Genomic DNA, 25,031 nt, shown 5'->3' on the forward strand with positions numbered 1-25,031 from the left:
AGGGTTTTAAAGACACTTCTTGGCCAGAACAGATAAGATGGGAGAAATGCTCAGCAGAGAGAAATAACAGACAGGAGATGAATGGAGTGCTTGTTTGGGATTTTAAAGTGGGTAAGTTCTACCAGTTCAAGCCTTTTATAGCTGGGCCAAGAGTGTGCGCAGGTTTCATGCTCTTCTCTTTCTACTCCATTTTTTTTTCTTTAACATTTTGCTTTCTCTGCCTTATCACTCCTTTGAGTGTTTTGTGTATTAAAAGTTTGTATTCACTTTTTTCTTGATGGTGTTTTTGTATTTGTAGAGGGTTGTCTTGAGGGCCACAACCAATCAAACGCCCTCAGCTAGCTCCCTCACACTCTTCCACTTTCCTTGTTGGAAACTCTCGGTGTTTCTAGTCAAGTGACTAATAGTCCTAGTGCACTGGAGTGGCGTGTGGACTTGCACAGTGCCTGCCCTGAAAGCTTTAAGAGAAGCCAGTGGCTGCTGAATGAATTTTTTATCGATCTTACCGTCACTCGGATGCACAGCTGCCTCCTTTTCATTCTCCATTAACTGAGAGGCTACTTCATCCTTCTCGGGATTGCCTTTGCTTTCTGTTAACATACAAAAAGAAAAAAACGGAAGGCCATCTTAAAAGTTGTACACACTCCGATCTGATGACCCATCCTTGATCTGCCTGACCCTTTCAACATACAGCACATGCCAACACTCACAAATACATACAGTGCCTTCCATAACATTTGGGACAAAGGCACATTTCACTTTGATTTACTCCTCTGCTCCATGGTTTAAAATAACAAATCAGACGTAATTAAAGTGCACATTAACGGGATTTGCACACATTTCAATCACATTATACTTTTTCTACCCAGTCCCCACACTTCAGGGCACCATAATGTGTGGGACAATTGCCGTCACGGGTGTTTGCGATTCCTCGGGTGTGTTTCATTGCCTCATGAGATAACTTGGCTTACTTTTACTCTTTGGAGTCTGTAGTTGCCATTGTTCAACATGAGGACAAGAGCTGTGGCAGTGAAAGTCAAAGAAGCCATTATGAGGCAGAAAGACAAGAGTAAAACGATTAGAGACATCAGTAAAACTTTATGATGACCTAAATCAATATCATGAAGAAGAAAGAACACACTGGTGGGCTCAGTAATCACAAAGGGACTGGTAGGCCGAGGAAGACCTCCACTGCTGACAACAGGAGAATCCTCACTATGGTCAAGAAAAAGCCCCAAACGCCTGTCTGACAGATCATACACAGTCTTCAGGAGGGCAGATATGGAAACAGATCTTGTGGACACAACAGACAAAGATGAACCTGATCAGAGAAATGGCAAGAACAAAGTGTGGAGGCCAAAAGGAACGTCACAAGATCCAAAGCAGACCACCTCATCTGTTAGCTACATGGTGGTGGGAGTGTTATGGCCTGGGCATGTATGGCTGCCACAGGTCCTGTAACACTTCTCTTCATTGGTCGCGCTCCATCCTACAACAAGATAATAATCTAAACATACTGCTGAGGCAACAGAGGAGTTTTTCAAAAAAGCTAAAAGATTAGAAAATCCTTAAATGCCAAAGCCAGTCACCTGATTTAAATCCAATTGAGCAGGCCTTCCATATGCTGAAGAGAAAATGTAAGTGGAAAAGACCCCCCAAAAAAGCAGGAGCTGAAGATGGCTGAATTAGAGGCTTGGCAGAGCAACACCAGAGGAGATCCTCAATACCTGACGATGTCTATGAATCGCAGACTTCAAGCAGTCATTGTGTGTGAGGGATATGCGACAAACAAACTAAATATGACAGCGGCTTTAACAGACCTGCCATTGCTGTGTCCAAACATTATGGTGTCCTAAAATGGGGGGGAAATGTAGAAGAAGTGCGGTGTGACCGAAATGTGTACAAAATGCCCTTAAATGAAAGTCTGCAATGTGCACTTTACTCACGTCTGAATTGTTTGATTTGAAATTTGAAACTGTGGAGCAGAGGGGGAAATCGACAGATAATGTGTCTTTGTGCCAAACATTCTGGAAAGCACCGTATATGACACTGACACCCACAAACACACGCGCCTGCACATCAACACTCGAGCACACACCGCCATTTAGTCAGACTCCCCTGAGACACACACACACACAAACACACCTGTGTACAAATGCACATGACAACAAAGGTGCATATATCGTACTTAAAACACGTACATTTTGGAAGCGATGCACCATTTTTTCCCCAACTAGCTTTTCTGGATGTCTAGCTGTCCAAACTTGCTCACGTTTTACACACACATTGATGGGTGCCGGTGATACAGACACCTTCGTCCTGTGGCATCTCCCTCTCGTCTTCCTAAAAACTGACTGTACAATGTGTGCACATAATTCAAGATCTCCTCAACATGGGGCAGATCTCTTTGTCCCCTCTAAGCCTTACAGTTCACTTTAGAGTTTAGAGGGCTGGTTAAGGCCTACCTTCTCTGTCTTGGCCATCATTCATTTGGGCGGCGTCCTCATCACTCTCTTCTTTGCTCTCTGTCTCATTCAGGTTGACCTTCTCCTGGCCTGCATTCAAATGTTACACATAAGATGACATGGGCCATGGATTGTCAGAGAAGAGCGAGTAAAATCAACTCTCGATCATCACGGACACTCGCGCTGAGCTGACTCACGTTCTGATTTGCATTTATACGAAGACTGGCAGCATAAAGGTTGACTGTGAAATGTTGAAGTTCCAACTCCATGAGCCACCAAACCAGTGTGCAGGGTGTGACACGCAATTCATTCAATTCAAAGCACTGTGCGCTTCACGGAGTGCAGGTTCAGAGTGCTGTGTAATGGGCTCGCAGTCAAAATACAATTAAAAACTTTACAAACCACATAATGCGCAAGTTAAATCGGCATGGTGCATTATGTGGAGACTGAGGATTCTTTAAGTACGTTTGATCCAGCATCTGTCTGCCTAATATCAAACCTGCCAGTAGTGCACCATCCTTCACATCCAGCTGCAGTTCTCGCCATGAGAGTCCTGGGAAAACTGCTAAATGTAGGAGTGACAAATGTATTTAGAACAGCAGAAAATAAACGCAAGGGTGAATTGAGAGCAAAAGCAAGAAAACGTGTGGCTAATGCGAGGCCAGGCGATAAAAAGTATGCAGGCAGTCTGGAGACAAGCGGGCAGCTGATAAGAATGCAGAACGCATTTCTGACTGGCAGATGAAATCTGCACGCCCGCCCGCACGCCAAGCTGTTTTTATTTCATCTTTCACAATGCACTTGCTTTAAGGAGTCATGGAAATCACAGAAGGCGCCTTGGACATTTTCATGGGGATCTAAGTGTCATATATGAAAAAGGTCAAGGCTATTCACTGGTAAAATTGCTTTATCGTACCCGTGGAGATACAGCAGCCTCCCCCTCCCCAGACAGCGCACAAAGGTTTATTGCTCCTGTGAGAAAGTCAATGCAATATGCATCTGTAAAATACGAGGGTTGAATGTTGCAACCAATTGAGAAATTATCAAAAAATGACAATGTATGAGGGTGACAGGAGCATGGTAGAGTAAAGTGGAGTGGAGCAGAGCGGCGCTCGGTGAAGGCAGCAATGAGACAGGAGGAGCTGATGGAAGAGACTGCTCAATCCCAGTCTCGATGGCGTCTACAATACTGTAAGGGCACCCCTGAAAGGCGACTGGCTGCAGAATGGATTTCAGGGTCCATATAAACCTTGTTTGTTCTAATGGTTTGAATTCACTTTTCAAATGAGAGATGGTGGAAGGTAGCATCATGTCGCAATCACAGGTCTTACCTAAATCCTGGCTCTCCATTTCGATGTCTGCAGTATCACTTTGGTCCTCCTCACCTAAAGGGGAGAAAGCAAAGTGAGTCTTGTGGGAAAGAGAGTAAGGTTGCACGTGATGGCCACGACGTCTTGCCATGGGTGCACTCGTGCCGATCCAGTGGGTTTGGTGAAGCACTTACAGCCTAAGCTTTATAATACAGTAGGTATGGTTTGAGGGAAATAAGGGTAAGGCTGCAATCTGCACCGCTTCCAGGATGGGACAGCTCCATCATACAAAAGATCTAATGAGAGAAGAGCAAAATAACGGGCAGTTAGGCCTCTGGGTATTATGGGTAGGTTTTGCTCTGTTTGTATGAAGGAAGGTTGTCACACGGTGCTCTGGGGCATCATGGCCTCTGCCTGCTGCATATAGAAGACTGTCACTCCATTTGAGACAGTGGAGTTGTCTTCCAAGCATGTATCACAATCTCTGCTGATTCTCCAATAAACATTTACAACATATGGGGAGGAATGAAAAGGGTTACCTTTCGGACTTTCCACTTGTTTGTTTTCACGATTACAGTGTTCCCCCTCCTCTTCTTCTTCAATTTCACCTTCTGAGAAATGAACACACAGAAATGGGGATTTTTAAAAAGGACGGAAGCGGATAGGAGTCTGGGGTACTTGGGAGGTGGTCCTCACTGAAAAGTGCCAGTCACAAATAATCTGAACTGAACTGAAAAACAAAATCTGCATCCACATTCGGCCCCATATGCCACAAGCAGCCAGACCAGGAGAAACCAGTGGCAACCAGAAAAGGGCAGCCGAGAACAGACAGATCAGATGAAGCAAAGTCAAGAGAATGGAAAACCTGAGGAGAAGGCAGGAAGGACCCAAAAGAAAGTAAAGCAAATTTGACCGGAGCGGATCAGAGGAGACGTGGCCAGTGCAAAGAGATGCGAGCAGGGCAAAGTTAACAAACTGGGGGAAAATGACAGCAGAAGACAGCAAAGCAATCATACAGGTGGACATTAACTCTTTCAGGGCTGATGTCAACTTCTGTCAAAAGCAGGAGCTGACGATGGTAATCAACATGTAAATTGTGACAAAACCAACCATTATCTTTTAGTTAGACTCTCGTTGCTAGAAGGAAAGTTAGCTTCATTGGTTTGACCGAGACTTCTGGCACTCGCGTGAGTAGCACGGCGCAAACAACAGCAAAAATGGCACTGACATAATGGCGAGAGGTCAAAGCGACTGCGTGGACAAAGTTTTGCCTATTACCTCTGAACTGGACGATGACTTGCTGGACTCCAATTTTGATACAAGTGATCGAAAATGAATGTGAGGTTCCAGCTTCAGCTGATTGGTCTCCAGCTAATCGCGGTGCTAAACAGGTTCATGTAGTTGACACACCTACGGCACTGTTAGCCAGGAAGACAATGGTAAGAGGTAGAAACCAGATTGCAATGCACTGCGACCGTGACCCCTGCTGCTGCTGCTGCTGCCTCGTCCACGCAAAAGACAACCCGGCAGCAAGCCGGTCGCACATTCTTGGCAAACTGGCAGCCACAGCATGCAGCAACAGACGTTTAATGTTGATTTCTCTGTGAAACCATTGCTTTTCAGGAACTATGTTTTTTTGGAAAAAATATTCAGCCCTCAAAGAGTTAACAGAGGAGAACAGACAAAAACAATTCAGTAGAAACAAAACCAAACTAGAAACCAGCAAGGAGCACCAGACCAAGAGAAGAGCAGGTGAACCGAAACCAAACAAATGGAAAGCAGTGAAAGCCACCCAGAAGAGAACACGAGACGAGAGAAATTAACGGAAATCAAATGCAATCAGACCTCGCTGGGAAAGAGAAGACCAGATAATGGACTTGAATTGATAGGACTAGCTGCATGCCTGTATAGTTTGAGACTGTAGATAGCTCAGTCTATCGGAAATATGTGTGAAGAACAATCTCTCCACAATGGGGTCTGTAAAACCTCGGATGCACTCTCATTCAGAAACTGACAACAGCATCTTTAACATTTTGCCAGGTAGTCATTTTCCACTCCTGCATTTCCAACAGAAAGAATGAGATAAGATGAAGCGTGTTTATTATATAAAATAAGAACTTTGAAGAAAGTAAGCTTCCTGAGCACTTCTAGCTTCCTGTCTTCCATCTGTGTTAGGCTGCCTGACAGACACTTGGCAGAGCACCATTGCCCACTTCAGTACCACGGACAGTGCCCATCTCGCACTTAGCATTTTAGAGCTGGTAAGTGTTTTTACTATCTAGTACCTGTTGTTTATCCATCCTATTCTCATTCTCGAACGAGCTTAATGCAATCCTGGGCCATGGAGCTCAAGCCTTTTCCAACAGGATTAATGAAGAATCCAAACCTGGATGGGCATGTCAGTCCATTAGGGGCTTAAACAAACAAACAACCACAGGGGGTCAAAGTGGACTTGCCCTTAACATGCACATCTTGGGGATGTGAGCAGAAAACCTCCAACAAAACCCACACACGGGGAGAACATACACACTCTACATTTGCTTAATCGCTCTTACTATTATTAAAATAGTAATTATAAATGTAGAATTCTCTGATATCCTACAGTGGCCATGGCTATGCCTGCACTGCAACGTACACCACATGTTCAGGAAAATGGTGTGAAGAAAACATTTACTTGAGCTCATAGCAAGGGAGACACTACTTCTGCTTTTGTATTAACGCTGTGTGAAATAAAAATAAAACTGGGAAACGGTACCACCCCTGCTGGGACTGCGTGAGGTCAAGGGGAGGCTTTGGATTTACTCTTTAAAATGGTGAACTTCCTGCACATCCAGTCACAACACTAATGCCAGTTTGGCCAACTCACAGACACACATTGTGACACTTTTACAGCTCACATTCAGTTGACTGAACTGAGAGTTCAGGGTCTCACTGAGGCTCCTGCTGGAGTTCCTCTCATAAAGTTCATATAATAACAATAAGAGGAAGAAGAAATGTGCAAATTGGTATTTTACCAGATGTCTTAACAGAGAATACAGTTTCTGTTTCACGTAGACTTCAAAAAACCAATTTGTTTCATTGCAGATTTCTTATATTATCCACTACTAGCTGTGTAAGCCCATGCTATAAAAAGTAGGGTCCTAGAAACTACTGAAATTGTCAGAAACAAAAACTGAAATGTAGAGATGTCACATAATTGAAAGGAACTACTCTGGGCATCGCTCCGCTAGGAGGATTTGTTTTGCCGATGTGCTCGTATCGCTTGTGCATTAGCGGCAGGAGGAAAAGAAAAAGGGATACCATTTTGACGATGCTAACAGCTAAGCGACTTTGTCTTTCTTCTGAGGTTTCGTTTTGCTGACATGCTGGCCCCGCTTGTGTTATTAGCGGCTAAGCGAGTTTTCTGTTCCCTCAGAGGCAGAGCCCTTACCCCAACTCCACCTCTCACTTCCGGGCCGGACACACACACACACACTTGCACGTGTAAACGTTGATATATAAGATGAGATGTTGGAAAGGTTTTTGCTCTCCAGTTCTCACCACAGGTAAGTCTTTACTTGATTCTGTTGTCAACTGCCCACAGGTTAACAATTAATTCATCATCATGTCTTATCACGCCACCGCCATATCCAGGTAAGAGCGGCGTCATTAGCATCCTTAAGTTGTGCACACAGGGCCTCAGGAACATTCACGGAGCATGTGGTCCATTTTTTGGGTGGGCTCACCACAGGGTTAATTAATTAATTAATAGACAGACACTGCTGGCCTACATTTATGTAAATCAGTTTTTTTTCTTGTGGGCTTAAAGAAATCAGTGTCTTTATGTGTACTATTTATATATTTAATAATATGTAAAAATTTATACTTGCATTTTACATGAAAATTTGTCACACTGCTACTGCACTAGTGAGGAGCACAATACAGAAGAAAACAAAGTTGAAATTTTGTTTCTTATATCTTCCAGTGTAAGAAATGCTACAATCATCAGGCGTTTCCTGAATCAGCTACACCAAAACAAGTAAAAAGGTGAGCGGGCCACAAATGAAACACCTCGCCCCAGGCAGCCTACCCCAAACTCAAAATGGGCTGAAGGTTTTCAAAAATACTCTGGGGAGAGAATGACCATTTACCTCTGCCTTAATGGGCAAAAGCAAACTTGGTTTTTTAGTTATCAAGAATTTATTTAAACAATCAAAAAAGAAGCACAAAACGCAAGTTAGGGAAAAAAGAGCAAATGTAAGGCAGAAAGGGTTTGCCTAAAAAAAGAAACCCAAAAAGAAAACGGCGAGTCCAAAATAACAACAAAATCCAGAAACAGTGCAAAACCTACCCGGAAACCAGAGGTGTGAACTGTACTCACAATCCATGACCCTGATTCTCTGAAGGACCTCAGCCAAATAAACTTCATACAGCATATAATGAACATAAATATACAGTACTCTCTATATCGGGGTGCCCACACTTTTTTGGCTTGCGAGCTACTTTTAAAATGACCAGGTCAAAATGATCTACCTACATTAAAAATTATATATATATATATATATATATATATATATATATATATATATATATATATATATATATATATATATGGGATGCCGGGCAACGACCCGGCCGGGACGCCGTGAGGGAACCGGAAGAGGGTCAAAGCCCACCCTGGATCACGTGGGGTCCACGGGTACAGGGCATGGAAGCTCCACCCTGTAGGGGCCCGTGGTCACTGCCAGGAGGCGCCCCAATGCCTTTAGGACGGCACCCGGACAGCCGGCACTTCTGCCACGCTGGGGCGTGGCCAAGGGAGGAATGCCGGGAACACCTGGGGCTCATCCGGGGACTGCATAAAAGGGGCCGTCTCCATTCATTCAGTGCTGGAGTCGGGAGGCGGAAGGACAAGGCACAGAGGAGCTGTGGAGGCAGCCCGAAGAGAGGCATTTGTGTGGCCAGGACTGAGTATTTGGGGTGTTGTGCACTTTATTCTGGGCCTGAGTGACCAGTATTATTGTACATAGTGTATATAATAAACGTGTGGTGGTTGAGTAACAACATGTCCGCCTGTCTGTGTCCGGGTTGGCTCCACAATATACATATATATATATAATATATATATATATATATATATATATGTACACTGAGTATACTTTATACATAAAATGTATGTTGTCGTACCTTGCATAACTGAATAACCATTATGGCACAATAACAATTCAATACATTTAAGGACACTGCAGTATTTGGATATAATAATTTTCATGTGGGAAAAGGCTGACTCGCATAAATAAGTAGAGCTGAATAATGTAGTCAAGGAGCTTTTGAATTCAGCCGAGTGAAAAATGACGGCTATCTGATTAACTGCGATTTTACTTCCCTCACCTTTTTCTGTCTCAGATTGCTTTTCGGAAGGAAGTCAGTTTCGTAGTTTTTATGAACAGTTCAAAAGTGCCTTTCCACATTTTCCTTCTTTGGAATAACAATGATAGATTGACAGATCAGACAAACGCACTTCGATTGCGACATTGTGAGAGAAAAATCCTCTTCTAATTCCACCCTCCACAAACAATTTTTTTTTTAAATCCCTTCTGTAGTCGATATGAATTGGAAGGCTAACTAGATCACTTAGATAGCCGGAGTTTTGCAGCGGCTCGTGTGTTTGATCGTGCGTGCGGGATGACCAGTGTGTGAGAAGAAAAGAGATCTCAGACTGGCCGCCCTGTTTGTCAATCAAGTGGCAAATGCCATAAGGATGATACATGATAGACTAACATTTAAAAAAATGTTTTTTGAATGCAACACGATCTACCTGCACTACCTTTGCGATCTACCGGTCGATCACGACTGATGCATTGGGCACCCCTGCTCTATATACTGTAGTACATAAACACAGAATAAGCAAATAGTACAATACTAACAGAGACAAAAACAATCCAGAAACAGCAAAATGAAAATCAATATTTGAAAACTAACAAAAACATTACAATAAAAGAAAACATACTTGACTCAAGGATCAAACAGAACAATCATTCTGTTATGTAGACCTGAGAAGCGAACTGGCCTGAGACGCTCTGATCTTAGGTAGTTGATGTCTTCATCAAGTCCTTCCGTGAGAACCCTAAATCCAAAGAGGACTGTTTCATTTATGTTAGTTACAATGCCCAGAGGGGACTGGGTGGTCTCATGGTCAGGAATCCCTGCAGATTTTATTTTTTTTCTCCAGCCGTCTGGAGTTTTTTTTTGTTTTTTCTGTCCCCCCTGGCCATTGGACCTTACTCTTACTCTATGTTAATTAATGTTGACTTATTTTATTTTCTTACTGTGTCTTTTATTTTTCTATTCTTCATTATGTAAAGCACTTTGAGCTACTTTTTGTATGAAAATGTGCTTTATAAATAAATGTTGTTGTTGTTGTTCACCATAACATAATCATCAATATGAGCAGAAGCCTAACGGCAGTACTCGGCCATTGTTCTCTTCAGCTGCTTAAAGAGTATCCCTTAAAAGAACTCGTCTGCCATCATGACATCCATTCATCAATTACCTGAGTCTGCTTCTTCCCAGAAAGGATTGGGAATGAGGTAAACACTATCCTGGCAGTGCTGCTGGGTGGGCCAGCAAGGTTTACTGCCCCTGAAACATCCATATCAGGGCAAGTTAACGTTGCCAAATAAAATTCACCTACAGAATGCCCCGTGGAGACTGGGAGTGAATACACAAACACACACAGATAGCACTGTGCTGCCTTGACGTTAAGAGGCAACTAAACATTCTTGGGCCTGCTTAGTCCAGTTCACGAGGGACTTTAGCAGAGGACATCTGGACCAATCTTTAGGTGTAGCCTGACTGCTCTCGGCTCTATGTGTCTATCAAACTACAGGAGACTGTGGTGCTCGAGGGGCTTTGAGGCGCTACATGTACCAACTGGAGTTACAGTTTGAACATTTGAGATTTTCTGTTAACATAGCTTAGTATTTGATTTAGTGGTTACTGGTAATAAAGGGGGCAGCACGGTGGCACAGTGGTAGTGCTGCTGCCTCGCAGTTAGGAGATCCGGGTTCATTTCCCGGGTCCTCCCTGCGTGGAGTTTGCATGTTCTCCCCGTGTCTGCGTGGGTTTCCTCCGGGCGCTCCGGTTTCCTCCCACAATCCAAAGACGTGCAGGTTAGGTGGATTGGCGATTCTACATTGGCCCTGGTGTGTGGGTGTGTTTGTGTGTGTCCTGCCCAGGATTGGTTCCTGCCTTGTGCCCTGTGTTGGCTGGGATTGGCTCCAGCAGACCCCCGGGACCCTGTATTCGGATTCAGAGGGTTGGAAAATGGATGGATGGATGGATGGTAATAAAGGGGTTCTCTTAAGTTTTGAGATGGGGTTGTCTTGGCCCATTAACACAGAGAGAGGAAGCCTGCTGCATTGGTGACTGGGGCTAAATAAAAAATGGCGTAACTTAAATGGTCCCAGTAGCAGTGGCCATTTATACTTTAACTGTGTTTACACAACTGCTAAAAATCTAAACAATTAACACCAAGCGGGACTCTGGCTCAACATTCTGTGCCATTACGGCTAACCAAGAGTTAGACTTGGGGTGACGTGTAATGATCCACTTTGTATTTTTAAGCCTGAATAATGCTCAGGGCAGTATTCTGCTGTCATCTAGTAGATGAAATAACATCATGCTGCAAAAAATTATGAATATTTGTTTGCAATTTGCCCCTAAGGTAACTCATCAATATTCCTGAGTGGGGCGGGACCCCCAAATAAAAACACATTGGCAAACAAAAAGCTATAAAGGCAGTTGCAGAACAAGCTAAAATAGAACCGTTGCTCGAATCGAGAGATAAATAGATAGATACTTTATTAATCCCAAGGGGATAGCGAAACATTGTGAATTAATCATCACACATTGAATAGGAAACTGAAAATGATGCATTATACCGCACTATATGACCAAACTGCAGTGATATGCCCGGAGAATTCGGTTACATGAAGCTTCAGCATTGTGTGACAGTAGCTGTGTGACAAAAAAGAAAAATAATTGCGATTGAGTTCTGTTCATAATGTGAAAACTCACTCTTCTTGTTGTAGCCTGCAATAACACAAGGGGCGCAATGATCAAGCAGATCGGCACTGACATTCTTCCCCTTTCACGTGTAAACAATAGAAAAGTGCACTTCTACTGTCCAGTGTGTTGTCAAGAGTCACAAAACGTATCACACAAAGGACATGTACTTACCGTAATCTACCTCAGTGGACCCTAGGCAGGCTTTTCCTACTGTTTTGATGTTGACATGTTGGTTTTTACAGGATTCTTTTACACATAACACAGGGCAGGAACAGGTCAGTCAATGTGCAGCAAAATGAACGTCCAGTTAGTAGATGCAGCGCTGCATAGCATTCTGGGATGCCCAATCCCTCCAATGCCACATATCTTCCCCTTTTGTGTCTATAATTGAGTTTCATTGAGTATGAATTTTTTTAAGAACTACTTGTTCTTAATTGTGTGAAAAAAAACCCATAAAAATCTCTTAGTGTGTAAGCAACAATATTCTGCCACATGTCTAAGCCACGTCCTTAGCTTTGCTGAGTCCAATGGGAATTTAGGTGTTATCACTCACACAGATCCTCACATTACTACAATACAAGAGAGGCCCAAGTCATCAAGCTGAGAAACGCACAATAATTGAGGTGGCAGAAGTTTGTTATTCATTTAAAGAAAGCAGAACTGATTACTGCAGTGCTTTCCAAAGAGGCTGTTCAACATGGTCTATTACGACTCCTGGGTTAATTAAAAACGCTGCCAAAATCACAAGGCAGGAACACAACTCTCTATAAATGGCTGTAGATGCTTCCAGTTATGTTTAGCAGCAACTTTAAAATCCTCCCTTTGGTATACTGAGTGGCTTGGCCTCCCCCTCACTGCCCCCCAAATTGCAGAATATCAGAGTGCACAGTGAGATTACAAGATGCTGACCTTCTTATCATTCAAACAGTAACCAAACTAGTGACTCAGGGGGCGCACTGTAACCCTCGCAAAGTGGGGTGGCCTCCAGACAGAAAGACCCCCCCACCCCAACTCATCAGATCTACACAAAGCCAGACAAGAACATATATAGTAATGATAAATATTTTGGGTATTTTTAGGCTAACGAAGACAATGAGAAAAGGGTGTATTGCATCGTGTGATGTTATAAATGACTCGGGCCCATTATACTCTCATCAGGCCGGACCAGAGGTTTGAGTGGCAGCAGTCCACATCCTTTAAATCAGGAAGAAAGAGGGCGCACACTTTCTTAAGACAAGAATTAATGAGAACCCCACACGGGCGCTGCAGTGTTTAATTGTTCAATAAATGAGCCCATGACTGGGATGATCCTGTGGCTTTGCTAATGAGAGGACTTCAATGCCCAGTAGTCAGCAGCAGTGTGCAGGGGCTTATGGGAGATTGGCTTATGCTTTAAAACAACTTCAGAGGGAAAGGAAATGGTCCATGCAAAGCTCCAGGGGTCTTTGACAAATAGCGTTTCAGCCACATACTGTACGTTAAGAAGAGCAGCTTTTCCGTGTAACGTTGGTGTGGTTTTTGCTTGCAGACTGCACAGCCATGTACAGTGGAACCTCGGGTCACGACCGTAATTCGTTCCAAAACTCTGGTTGCAACCTGATTTGGTCGTGACCTGAAGTAATTTCCTCCATAGGACTGTATGTAAATACAATTAATCCGTTCTGGACCGTACGAACTGTATGTAAATAGATTTTTTTAAAGATTTTTAAGCACAAAAATAGTTACTTATACCATATAATGCACAATGTAATAGTAAACTAAATATAAAAACATTGAATAACACTGAGAAAGCCTTGAACAGACAAAACTAACATTGTAAGAGTTCACGCTAGAGCCTTACGAACCGCTTTTTTTAATGAGTTTTAAGCACAGGGAAAAAAATGAATATTTGAAAAATCCTTAATTTATACAAAAACTAACCATAAACAGCCAAGAAAACTAACGTTACACGAATCGAGTTCTGGCATAAAGGAAGTGAGGAGGAACTGGGTGGAGAGGAGATTACAGTTTTGAGGTAAAGTCCCTCTGTGCGATGCACGTCTGACCGAGAACATTGTTACTGTACAGGGAGAGACTGAACACGTGCGGAAATCACCGGCGCGTACGAACCGGAAGGGAAACTGTCTTGTTCGTCACCCGAGTGTGTGGTTGTGAACAGATGCAGAAGTTTGGCAAACTTTTTGGTCGCAACCCGATTTGTACGTGGTCCAAGACACACGAGACCCGAGGTTCCACTGTATAGGGTGGTCCAGATCTAATTATGCAATTTTCATTACACTATAAATTATTAAGGGTTAGGGTTAGGGTTACATAGAAAATCACCCGAAAAATCCCGGACCATCGAGAAGTGTGCGAACTGACGACATGAAGAATTGTCTTCACACCAAACTGGAATCGTCCCCGCATAAACCAAAGTCATCCAGATGATCTGGATCTGCATAATTAGATCTGGACCCCCCTGTATATGCCTAAGTTTAAAATATCCTAAGTGATAACATTCTTCGTATCTAATTGTTTTCTACAATACCAGAGTAAGATTTCAGAGTTCAGCCAGCAGGACTTGCCCGATTACCACGGGATAACCTCCACACTGACCATCAGCCTATTAATAAAGATGTGCCGAAAGACCAGCCAGGCCCAGACACAGACAGATACAACAAAACGTAGTATGGGAACAAAAATAAGTGAATAAAAACACCCACCTCAAAATGTTTCATTTTTATTATCTTAACACCACAGCAGTCTTCTCTGACAAACCCTTTAATTTCAAAGTTTTTCGCCTTTAGAAGAGGGGCAGGTGGGTCTAACACAAACATGTTTTTTTCTTCTGGATGAAAGCCCAATCTCCACCGTCGCTAATCTTCATGAATTTTGCTCTATGTCAGTGTGTGAGAGTAAATGTATTGGGACCCCCAAACTGCAAGAATTACCACTGGCCTCAGAGTGGAAATCGGAGCTCTCGACTCAAGCAGACTATGGTGTCCAGAGGTTAACTGCCTCCTGGAAGTCAGTCAGCCGCTGTGTTGGTTTTCCTCTTCCCTGCTGCCAAATGGCCAAATCTGATGTCAGCTTAACTCGGCTTTCTTGTATTTCAGCGGAATGCACAACTTCCGAAGGACTGTATTAAATGCTTCTGTGTACAGTGTTGCTGTCACTTAAGACTGTCAGACAACACATGCACACTAGGTGGCGCTCACCCTGAACAGCACTGGCTAAATATTCATGTCCCCGACCTCTGATGGCCCTTTGAGTAACAATGAGCCGACAGCATAAGACGGCAGGAGGCTGCAGTGTTAAGGAAAGACTTTCCCGTTGCTCAGACTGAATAAACGGACATCTTAAGTTAGATTTGCTACAAGTGAAGTGTGAAATAGGCAAACAGAAGAAAAAAAAAAAAGGCAGCGATACAAATCACGAGGACACTGCATGGGAGCGTTCATTTGGAAGTAAGCGAGAGCTCGCAGCTTGGCCGTGAGAGAGCTCACGCCATTCACATCAGCGCAGCTCTGAGCGGCCGGCTGCAATTTTCGCATTTTTCCACCTCGTACTGCAGTGCAATGTTTTCCCTAAAGATGTTTACCAAATTGCCGTACTTAATAGGGGGAATGTAATGATGGTAAATAACCAGGCTTGCATTCACAGAATATTCCTAGCTCTGTCACCGCTAAGTACAGTTGTTACACAACTCGGGGGCTCTTAAAGCTATTTGGATATGCCTGATGGGAAGGCGTCGACTCCACGTAACCCTCTAGTAGAAAAATAGGGTGGAGGAAATGGATGGTGACAGACAGTGTGGCAAAGGGCGGCAGGATGTAGGGGGTGCTGTTAGAGCTCCAGCTTATTTGGATACTATGGAGTATGCAGTCAGCTATGGAGGACGCCGACAATTAAGTTATGCACATCATAAACGGACAAATGGCATCACAAATGAAAGCCACGCCAGCTTGTACTTGTGACCAGCATTACACGGAGCAGCCACTCCTCACGACACACAAATGCACTTCTCTGCGGGAGAGCAGAAGCCACCAAGTCTCTAGCGTTCACTTGAAATGTCTTTGTGAAGAACTTTCTCATTGCTACGGGGGACTTTTTTTTTCTTTCTCTTTTCTTAAGTAAATCCCCGAATTTCTGGGTCAAGAAGTTTTAGTTTTTTCTTTGTTTCGTAGCGGAGTCAGGCAATACGAATCACCACAGGTTGGTGTAGCTTTGCACTGCAAACCCTGAGGTTGCAGGTTCAAATCCCCCAAGTGACAGTGTGTAACCCTGAGTATGTTGTTTTACCTGCCTGGGCTCCAACTGGAAAAAAAAAAAAAACAAATGAAATGGAACCAGTTGGACCTCCAATGTCGTAGAGCAGAAGCCAAACTGTCCCTCACACAGCCACCTGTTTGGAGCCTCACACGGACAGGCAGGTCTAGGGAGCCCACCAGGCCACCGTGCCCTCCTTCACACTGACCTTCTGCTCAAGCAATTCACTCCACCTGCCTGTGCGTCAACTGGAAACACACAAATAAACTGGAAGCAGTTGCATCTCCAATGTTTAACTTTGGAAAAGGAGTCAGCCAAACAACTAAATAATAATTAAATGGCTGCTTCATCGTGCAGATTAAAGCAATTGTGAGCCGTGAACCCACCTGCTATGGTGCCCCCCTGCCGAAGTAATCAGGAGCGGACAGGTAAAAGCACACTGAGGGGACAGCAGGCTAAAACCCAATGAATCCCCCAAACGCCTGCCTTCTTAATTGTACGGGGCAGACATTGTGAGGTTCCATTTGTGTTCTTTTGAAGCGGCTTTGTTTTCATTGTGTTTAAACATTAGCAGTAAGCATTACGACATTTATGAAGTCTGTAACTGCATTTTACGTGTGAACTTGTCTCCGTGCTCCATGTCCGCACTCAGTGAGGTGAACTAGACAAACATTAACTGAAGGGAATTCTTCTGAATTCGCTCAGGGTACCTGATCTGATTGTCATGTAATGGCACTGAATCATAGCTTGTAACATTCTAACGTGTTTATTTTTAAATTCATCTTCAGTGACCCAGCACAGTTTTGAATTTTGAGGCTTTCAGGAGCCCAAGGGGTTAATCGACCACCCACATTTTGCACCTTTTGGTTGAGGAGGCGCTTGTTGCACTAACAGGACCCTTCAGCTCTGTGTTCAGTTTCAGACGGGAGCAGCAGGTGGCGCCAGTGTAACACACCCTTCTCTCCATGTCCTGTTTTAGACCCTTTTTCATCCTTTTAGGTTTTGCTTTCACATATTACATATTATGGCTCCTTTCGTCCTCATTTTTAACATAATGTTTGCACACAGCAAGAAATTCCAAAAAGCTTTAACTACATTTACAGAAATATACTAAATATGTCAAAGTTGTTATTCTAACCTACTCATGTAGCAGCCCTCAGTCACCTTTTGTGTACAAACCTTGAATTCTGCACTTTTCCTTTCATCTTTGCGCACAACTGAGTTTTCACATGTTTTAACACACACTCCTTCCTTCTTTCTTGTTTTCTGTACACACTCCTGACCTTTGCCATTCCTGCACACACTTCTTCTTACACTCCAGCTTCATTTACCTCACGCAGCTCTTGACTTCACGTTGTCTCCGTCCTTTTTTAAATCTACTGGCCTATGCTAGCAATACTGGGCACAGAGCAGGAGCCAACAGCAGATGGGCACCAGTCCTTCACACACCCACATCTACTCATACAGGGCCTGTTTGAAGCCCCCAAACACACACACACACACACGCACTCTCTGGGAGGTGAGAGACAAATTCACACAGAAATGTTGAGAATGAGTGGGCACCGGCCTGGCAGAGGCACAAGTCTAGGGAGCCCGCCAGGCCAATGTGCCCTCCTTCACACTCACCTTTGCACAAGTCCTTGTTTGACAGTTTTGCACTCTCACTTATGTTTTGGTATTTTTGTTTTCTCACTTTTTGCACACACTGCTTCTCACTTAAAGCCTTCCTTATTTGTGTGCAAACATTTTCTTGTTGTTTGCACTCTCTACTTCATTTTTGGTGCATATACATTTTCTTGTTTTTTTATGGATACACTCATGTGTTTGTGTTGCACACTCATGCTCTTCCATGTTTATCACACACTCACACTTTGTTTTTTTTAGATCTGTACACTGACCTCTTGCTTTTGCACCCTCACGCTCCTCTACATTTTTAGATTCATCACAAACTCACACTTCTTTCCTGCACACTCAAACCCTTTCTAATTTTATGCACTCAAGTATTTTCCTCACTTTTACAATTGCACATTTAATATTCACAGCTTTTGCACTGGAGTATGTTCATTTTTTTTTTTTTTACACCCATACCTTTTCTTGTTTTTCATATACTCACATTATTTGCACTCGTGTTCATGTTTTTGTACACTGAGCACCTCATTTTTTGCACACCCATTCTGTGTATGTGCCAGGGGAGCAAGCATGAGCTGCACAGTACCTCCCCTGGACCACTTGATGGCAGCCCCCCTGGGTGACTGTGGTACCTCAGATACCCGCAGGGCTCCATGGGAGATGGAGGTCTCCACAGCCCTATTGGGATCCGGGGTCGCCACCAGGAGGTGCTGCAGAGGTTCCTGGGCCCGTCTGGACCCGGAGGTGCAATCGGAGACAGGTGGTCAAGCACTTGAAACACTTCCGGGTGTACTATAAAGGGGGCCAGCAGCCACCACTCCAGGAGCCTGAGTTGGTGCAAAGAAGAAGAAGAGTATGGTGTTTTAGGCCTGTGGGACACGGGGAAGACGTGAAGAAAAACAAAGGTTCACTTGCTTTTATACGTGCCTCCGGCGTCAGCCCATATAGCGCCTTTGTTCTCCTTGTTTTTAGTATATTCGCATTGTTTCCTGTTATTTGTACACAGAATACCTCGTATTTTGCACGCACATCTTGTTTATTGAGCACTCATGCCCTCCATGATTTGATTTTTGTACTAAGCTCATTTTTCTCTCTCTCACACACACGCGTCGTCTTGTTGTTTGCGCTTGCTCGGTTTCTGCCCACTCCACTCATAATCTCTCGTCTTTTACACACACGAAGAAGCGCTACACTCGCTCTGTGTGTGTGTGTGTGTGTCCTCTGAGGGGCTGCTCCTGCCAATGGTTGTTTCTTGCTTGGGCCCCACTGATGCTGAATTGGATTAATCAAAGCTGAGAATGGAATCCGAAAATGAAAACACTTTGTATTCCTACACATTCGCTCGTGTTCATCTTTTGGGAACATTCATTTTCTTTTTCACATACTGTACCCTGTTCTTTGTCCGTATTTTTCATGTTTTCCCCCTCTTGTTATTTCACACGCGCTCGTTCTCCTCTTTCCCTGAATTATTTCTGAGCGGCGCTCGTTGCTTCAGGCGTTATGTCGGACTGACGGACGGCCCCGCACATCTCGCCAAGCGTGCGCACATTTGTAGATTCGTGCCAGCACAGAAGGCATGTGGCAGTTTATATTCGTTTTCCAATTTTATTAGAGATTCGCAGCTTGTAAAGACGCCGCAGACAAACAGAGTGCTGCCATTTCACTTTCGTGGCAACCTTTCCAGCAGAAAACGATCGTGGCTCCCTGCTTTATGGTAGCACTTGCTCCGTGTTTATTTAATACACTTCCCACTCGATGAGATTAAAAGATGTCTACGAGGTGAAGGAAACTCCAGATATATGAAAGCACCACATCAGTTCTCTTCTAATCGCTTTCAAAAATCCCAAAAGGCGCCTGCGCAGTGCAGTCCTGCCAGATCTCGGCTACGCGAGGAGTCGCCGTGTGCCGCATGGAAGGAGAGGCGTTCGAGTCGCACGGGTTACCCCGAGACCCTGCAACCTTACTGCAGAGTGAGACGAATGGCCGGATCTACCATCAGGGTGACACGAATGCCCTGCCGCCCTAGCATATGACATAAAATGAAAAAAAAAGACAAGGATCTGAGGTTCGATCTCCGCAGGGTGAAAGAAAAAGTGCGCACACCTGATGAGGCCCAACTAGGATGAATCACATGTCGCGTACTCTTTGTATTGCAGTATTTGGCAGAGGTACACACACACACACACAGAGGAACAATCCTCGTTTTTACCGACAGGCACTCAACAGCCACCCCTACCCCACACTTGAGTGATCACGATTATAAACCTGTCAAGTCAAATCTAAAATAAAAAGCATTAAAAACAATATGGGTGTGTAAGGCAGAGGACAGTGTCCAATAAGCTAGTTGTATTATAAAAAGGGTCGTACATTCAAAGCGACAGCCCATTTGCCCGGCGAATGGCAAAATTAAAGAAAGACAAGCAAAAGATGCCGTTTATAACCTGGCAATCGAAGATGAAAATAGGACAACCATAATGATGATTTGAACAAGACGTAATACCTCATTTGAGACTAATGAGCCGGACCTTACAGATAGTTAAAGGGAACGGCTGCTATCGCTGCTTGTCGTAGGTCTAAAATCAGCGGCGAAGTTACTGATTGCTGATTTTTATGGGGGCACAGTCTCCCACCTCCCCTCACCGTGAAACAATGCCCTTCACCCGCATAGTCTTACAGGGGGGCTCCTCCCGACCTTATTTCCTAGCGTCAGAACACCAAGCCCTCTCTCACTCTGACCGTCATTCACCGAGACGTTTCCTGTTTGTTTCCAGGCCCACCCACTTTGCAATTTCTCGCCGCACCGACGACAAGGTGGAAGACAACGAGACCACTACGGTAGGTAAAGCGAGCTAAACTCCATAGAAGAGACCCCACTATACGGGGTCTCGAGTTTATTTTGTTGCAAATATGCAAACCCATAATGTACAACACCACGTTCCCTTTGCTGCCCCCAAGTGTTATAAGCCTTCGGTAAATGTGCTACTGCTGTCAGAAGAAGTTCGGATAAATGTGAAACTGCACTCATCATCACAGTTAAAAACGTCACACTGCTGCAGGGTGCTGCTGAGGTCTCACGGCTGCACTCGGGTCCCAATCGGTCGTGTGGCGGGTGCGGTAATCAGCAGATGCTCCCGGCCGCCTCGTCCTCCTCCTCCAATCGTTTTCTTACAGCCAGTGTAACATTGCATTCATACATTAATAAACAAAAGGGGAATAACACTTTGGGAGGTTTTTTTTTTTTATTTCAGTGCTTGTACTTAATTTATTATTGACAATTGTGACGTTCATAATGTTGTATGTGTATGCTTGGTTGTAGTAGTGAGGGTAGGGTTTGGCCTTTTGAGTTTTGACACCCTGGGGGTCTTAACCTGGCCTTGGTGAAACATCAGCAGGGGATCAGATTGTGACAGCTGCTGGCATTGGTCTAACAAACAGTAAGTGGGGTCCACAGAGACTGTCCATTGCACTTACCTCCACCGCTGTCTTCACCGTTGTTGAGTTTCTCCTTTTTGGGGCTCTTTGGTTCTGTTGTGCATAAAAAAAAAAATTAAAAAAAAAAAATCAACAAGACCAATAAATGTGTGACTCTGTGGGTGACGGTCACCCACCACCCCAGATCTATGAACATTTCACAAAAGAGTTGAATGCAGGCACAAGTGTTGGCCAGCAGGCCTCTGGCTATGTGAAATGAGGAATATTGATTAGCTAAAGTCTGTCACTTCACAAATGAGGTGCAAACCAAGCAAGACGTGCAGGGCAGGCAGTGTGGAGTGGAGTGGAGTGGTTAAAGCTTTGGACTTCAACCCTGAGGCTGTGGGTTCAAATCTCACTAGTGACACCACTGTGTGACTATGAGCAGGTCTGTGCTGTGCTCCAATTGGAAAAAGAAAAATAAATTGTAACCAATTGTATCATAAATGTTGCAGGTTGCCTTGGATGAAGGCATCGGCCATAAATGATGCAAGTCGCCTTGGATGAAGGCATTGGCCATATAAGGAAATGGAAAGACACAAGTGGTCTTAATCGTGATGCTTCCTGAACGGTGGCATGAGATGCAGGGGACTTGTCTGCCCAGGACCATCTTAACAACATTAACATAGGCCCCCAGGTAAGTAGTTTGCTGGGGTCAATGATTTGATAGCAAAACAGAAACAGTGCCCAGCCAGTGCCCACACGTTAAGACGGCCCTGCACGGTTTGCCACGTCACAGCTACTCACTGGGCTGCTCTTAGAGAGGGGGACTGTGCCTGGCCCTGGCCTGGGTGGACAACGTGCTGTTCTGGAGGCCACAGGATGTCCTAGGCTCGTAGCACATATCAACATGTGCTCACAATATCTCACCAGTGGGACCCCAATTCCTGCAGGACAGATTGTTGGGTGCTTCATAGCAGTTTGGGGGGCACTGGTTCTGTTGTGGAGGCCACATGGTGGTCTAGTGATCAAGCAGGTATGCCCCAAATTGGTGGGTCTTCATTGTCACCTCAGTAGGTTGGTTAAGAAATCACAGGGCTGTTCTTATGTTGAGATTTAAGATTTGATTGGGGTTTGGGGTTGGACATGGCACTCACTGCTGCAGAGGCCACACCAACTAGGAAGAAACGGCTTGCTAATTAATTACTGAGGGAGTCCAAAGAAACAAGAAGTTGGCTGGGATGAAAACCTGCAGCCACTGAACTTGAGACATGCAGAGTAAGCGGGTGGCACCATCTGCTGCTGACTTTACTGAGCTGCAGTGGAGCAAACAGAAATACAAGGGTGGTGAGGTGTGACCCATGGGACCCCCAGGGCAGTGGCTGGTATTGGTGCCACTCTGATATCATGGTGGAAACTGAAATACCACTGACCTTCTTCTGCCTCTTTTTCTTCTGCAGCTTCTTTTCCTGATTCATCATTTGCATCATTGTCTATAAAGAAAAAAATATTAATAAAATAAATAATCAGGTCAGTGGAAATGATAACTTGAGAGAGACAGGTTAGGTGCAGTTCACTTTAGGCCTCTTAATAAGATTTCCAGACTGCCTCCTTAGGCTGAACACAGCGACTTTGTTGCTTTGTGGTCTTCAGCATCAGCTGCTACACTCGGCCGGCCTGGGCACAAGGAGGGAGCAGAAGTGACTATGCTACTGGAATGCGGGATGCAAGAAGTGGCAGCACTGGCAGTGAAAGGGTGGAGCGCTGACTTTGAGTGGTGGGGACATCAGATTACACGACTTTTGGCAAACAAGAAGAGGCAATTCAGTCTATCAAGCTCATTTGTTTAGCTGTCCCAATATCCCATCCAGATTCTTCTTAAAGGTGGTCAAGGTTTCTGCTTCAACTTCATGTTTAGGTTGTTTGTTCCAGAGTCCCACAACCTCCTGTCTTCAGTCCTAAATGCACTTCCCCTTAACCTCCACTGATATCCTCAAGTAAGTATGTGATTCACTGTTAGGTCGAAAGAATTCTGCTGGATCTACTAATCAATGCCTATGAGGACTTTGAAGATCTGGATGAGGTCCCCACGCAGTGAGTGCTCAAGACTAAACAGGTTTATTTCTCTGAGTCTGTCACATTAGGACATGTGCTTTAGTCCGGGGGGTGACCTTGGTTGCTCTCCTCTGCACAGCTCTATGTCTGTCAAGTAGCGTGGTCACCAGAACTGCACAAACTACTGCAGAGGTGGTCTTACTAGTGCGTTATATAGTCTGAGCATTACATCTCTTGATTTATATTCGACAGTTTTTATGATATAACGTCACGTTTTATTTGTCTTTTTAATCACTTTTTCACATTGTTTAGATGATATACTGTAAATGTTACATCAATACAAACCCCTGAATCCTTTGTTCAAGTTCAAAGTTTACTGTCATGTGCACAGTAAGGAAACACGTTCCCCTGTACAATGAAATTCTATCTTTGCTGTCCACATCAAATGACAAAACCAACGTATAAAGATAAACACAAATAATAAGTAGCAGAGGCAGCATAAAGTATAAAAACAGAATAGAAGTATAAAGTGTAATGTGCAGGTAGGTGTGTGATGGACAAGTCAAATACAGTTGGGTGAGGCCTAAAATCCAGATCATGGTATTAACTAAAATTGACAGTTTTTCCAGATACCATGCATAACAAGCTGGCCCACTAGGAGTGGGTGTAGATGAATGAGTGTGCCCAGCCATCCATTTTATTTATGCCATCAGCACAGAGAGGTGCATTCTAAAAATGAGACATACTAGATATTGTCCCACCAAAACACCCCATTGCATGCATTACTGTGTTTCCTCCCCAAGAAAACTCTCTGCACTCCGGCGACTGCCTTATGCTAGCTGAGGATATGCACACTTGTGGGGATTTTTTGTTTTCCACTAGAGATCTTTATTTAAATACTAAATGACAGGGAGATGGAAGCATAATTAATGTTTGAAAGCCCACCAGAGAGGACTAAACCCCTTTCTTCTTGTGTCAGTGGTATAAACTTTATAAAATGTTATTTTGAGAGAACCACTGAGTTTCACTGTGAATTTGATTTCACACAAATTGTTCTGCACATTACTAGAGGGGACCTTGACTTCTCCAGTTTCTCCTGTTTTTAATACTAACATTAGGATTTCCAAAGCAAGCCAATAGAATGTAAATTCTGATTTAAAACATTCTCTTTTTTTTTGTAATTTCCTCAGTGTTTGGATTTAAAGTCACTTTTGAGTCTCTTAAGTGTCCCCAGATATGTCTAACTCTCAAAACGGCCTCTACTGCCCAGACTCGGATGACTGTTTCATGGAGGTAAATAGTGTTTCTCCTAAAATCAGCTCATTTGATTTTCTGATATTAAGTTGTCAAATAAGTCTTCTCAGATCAGTTAGCAACGTCACCCACCAGTGGCCCGTGACACATGTGACAGGCTGGCACATCCTGTTAGTAAGGAGCCATGGACCTTCAATAAGGAGTTCAATAAGGCAGGCCTCGCTTCTTGAGTTGACGTCTGATGCTGATGGGCTTCCAAAGCCTTTTTTGCAGTTACGGACATCATTAGCATGAGGAGAGGCAGACAGGCGTGCTGAGGAAGGGCAAGGGTGCCCACTGGCGAAAGCAGCCATGCTTTCAAGTGTATGGCCATAATCTTGACCAGCTTGCACTTCTATATAACAAAACATAGCATTCTAAGACCCACACAATCAGGGTCACGGGTCGCACCATACGCCTTTCCAGCACAGGGTTCACTTGCACAGGGCCAATGCAGAATCACGGATCAAACTGATATGGATGTCTCTAAGGAAATGCCACACAAGCGCTGCAATTCAGAAGTTCTGCTGAACAGCCAGTTGGACTGCATGTTTATGTCACATGTTTTACA

The 25,031-nt window shown here is 44.1% G+C and overlaps 1 protein-coding gene across 3 annotated transcripts in view; it reads right to left on the reverse strand.

The window, feature by feature from the left end:
* The window catches only part of macrod2 (mono-ADP ribosylhydrolase 2), a 1,287,980-nt gene that overhangs the window by 26,952 nt on the left and 1,235,997 nt on the right, over positions 1–25,031 (reverse strand). The window contains exons 10-15 of one of the 3 annotated variants that reach the window (XM_039739038.1): positions 22,563–22,605; positions 21,173–21,228; positions 4,315–4,386; positions 3,797–3,850; positions 2,466–2,555; positions 507–590 (exon numbers count right to left, since the gene is read on the reverse strand). In XM_039739038.1, the coding sequence (XP_039594972.1) occupies positions 507–590; positions 2,466–2,555; positions 3,797–3,850; positions 4,315–4,386; positions 21,173–21,228; positions 22,563–22,605 (399 nt within the window). Of the gene's footprint in view, positions 1–506; positions 591–2,465; positions 2,556–3,796; positions 3,851–4,314; positions 4,387–21,172; positions 21,229–22,545; positions 22,606–25,031 lie in introns of all 3 variants that reach the window. The other 2 variants (XM_039739037.1, XM_039739039.1) reach the window with 2 other exon arrangements.

The sequence above is a fragment of the Polypterus senegalus genome, chromosome 16 (genome assembly GCF_016835505.1).
Source record: "Polypterus senegalus isolate Bchr_013 chromosome 16, ASM1683550v1, whole genome shotgun sequence".
Classification (NCBI taxonomy): domain Eukaryota; kingdom Metazoa; phylum Chordata; class Cladistia; order Polypteriformes; family Polypteridae; genus Polypterus; species Polypterus senegalus.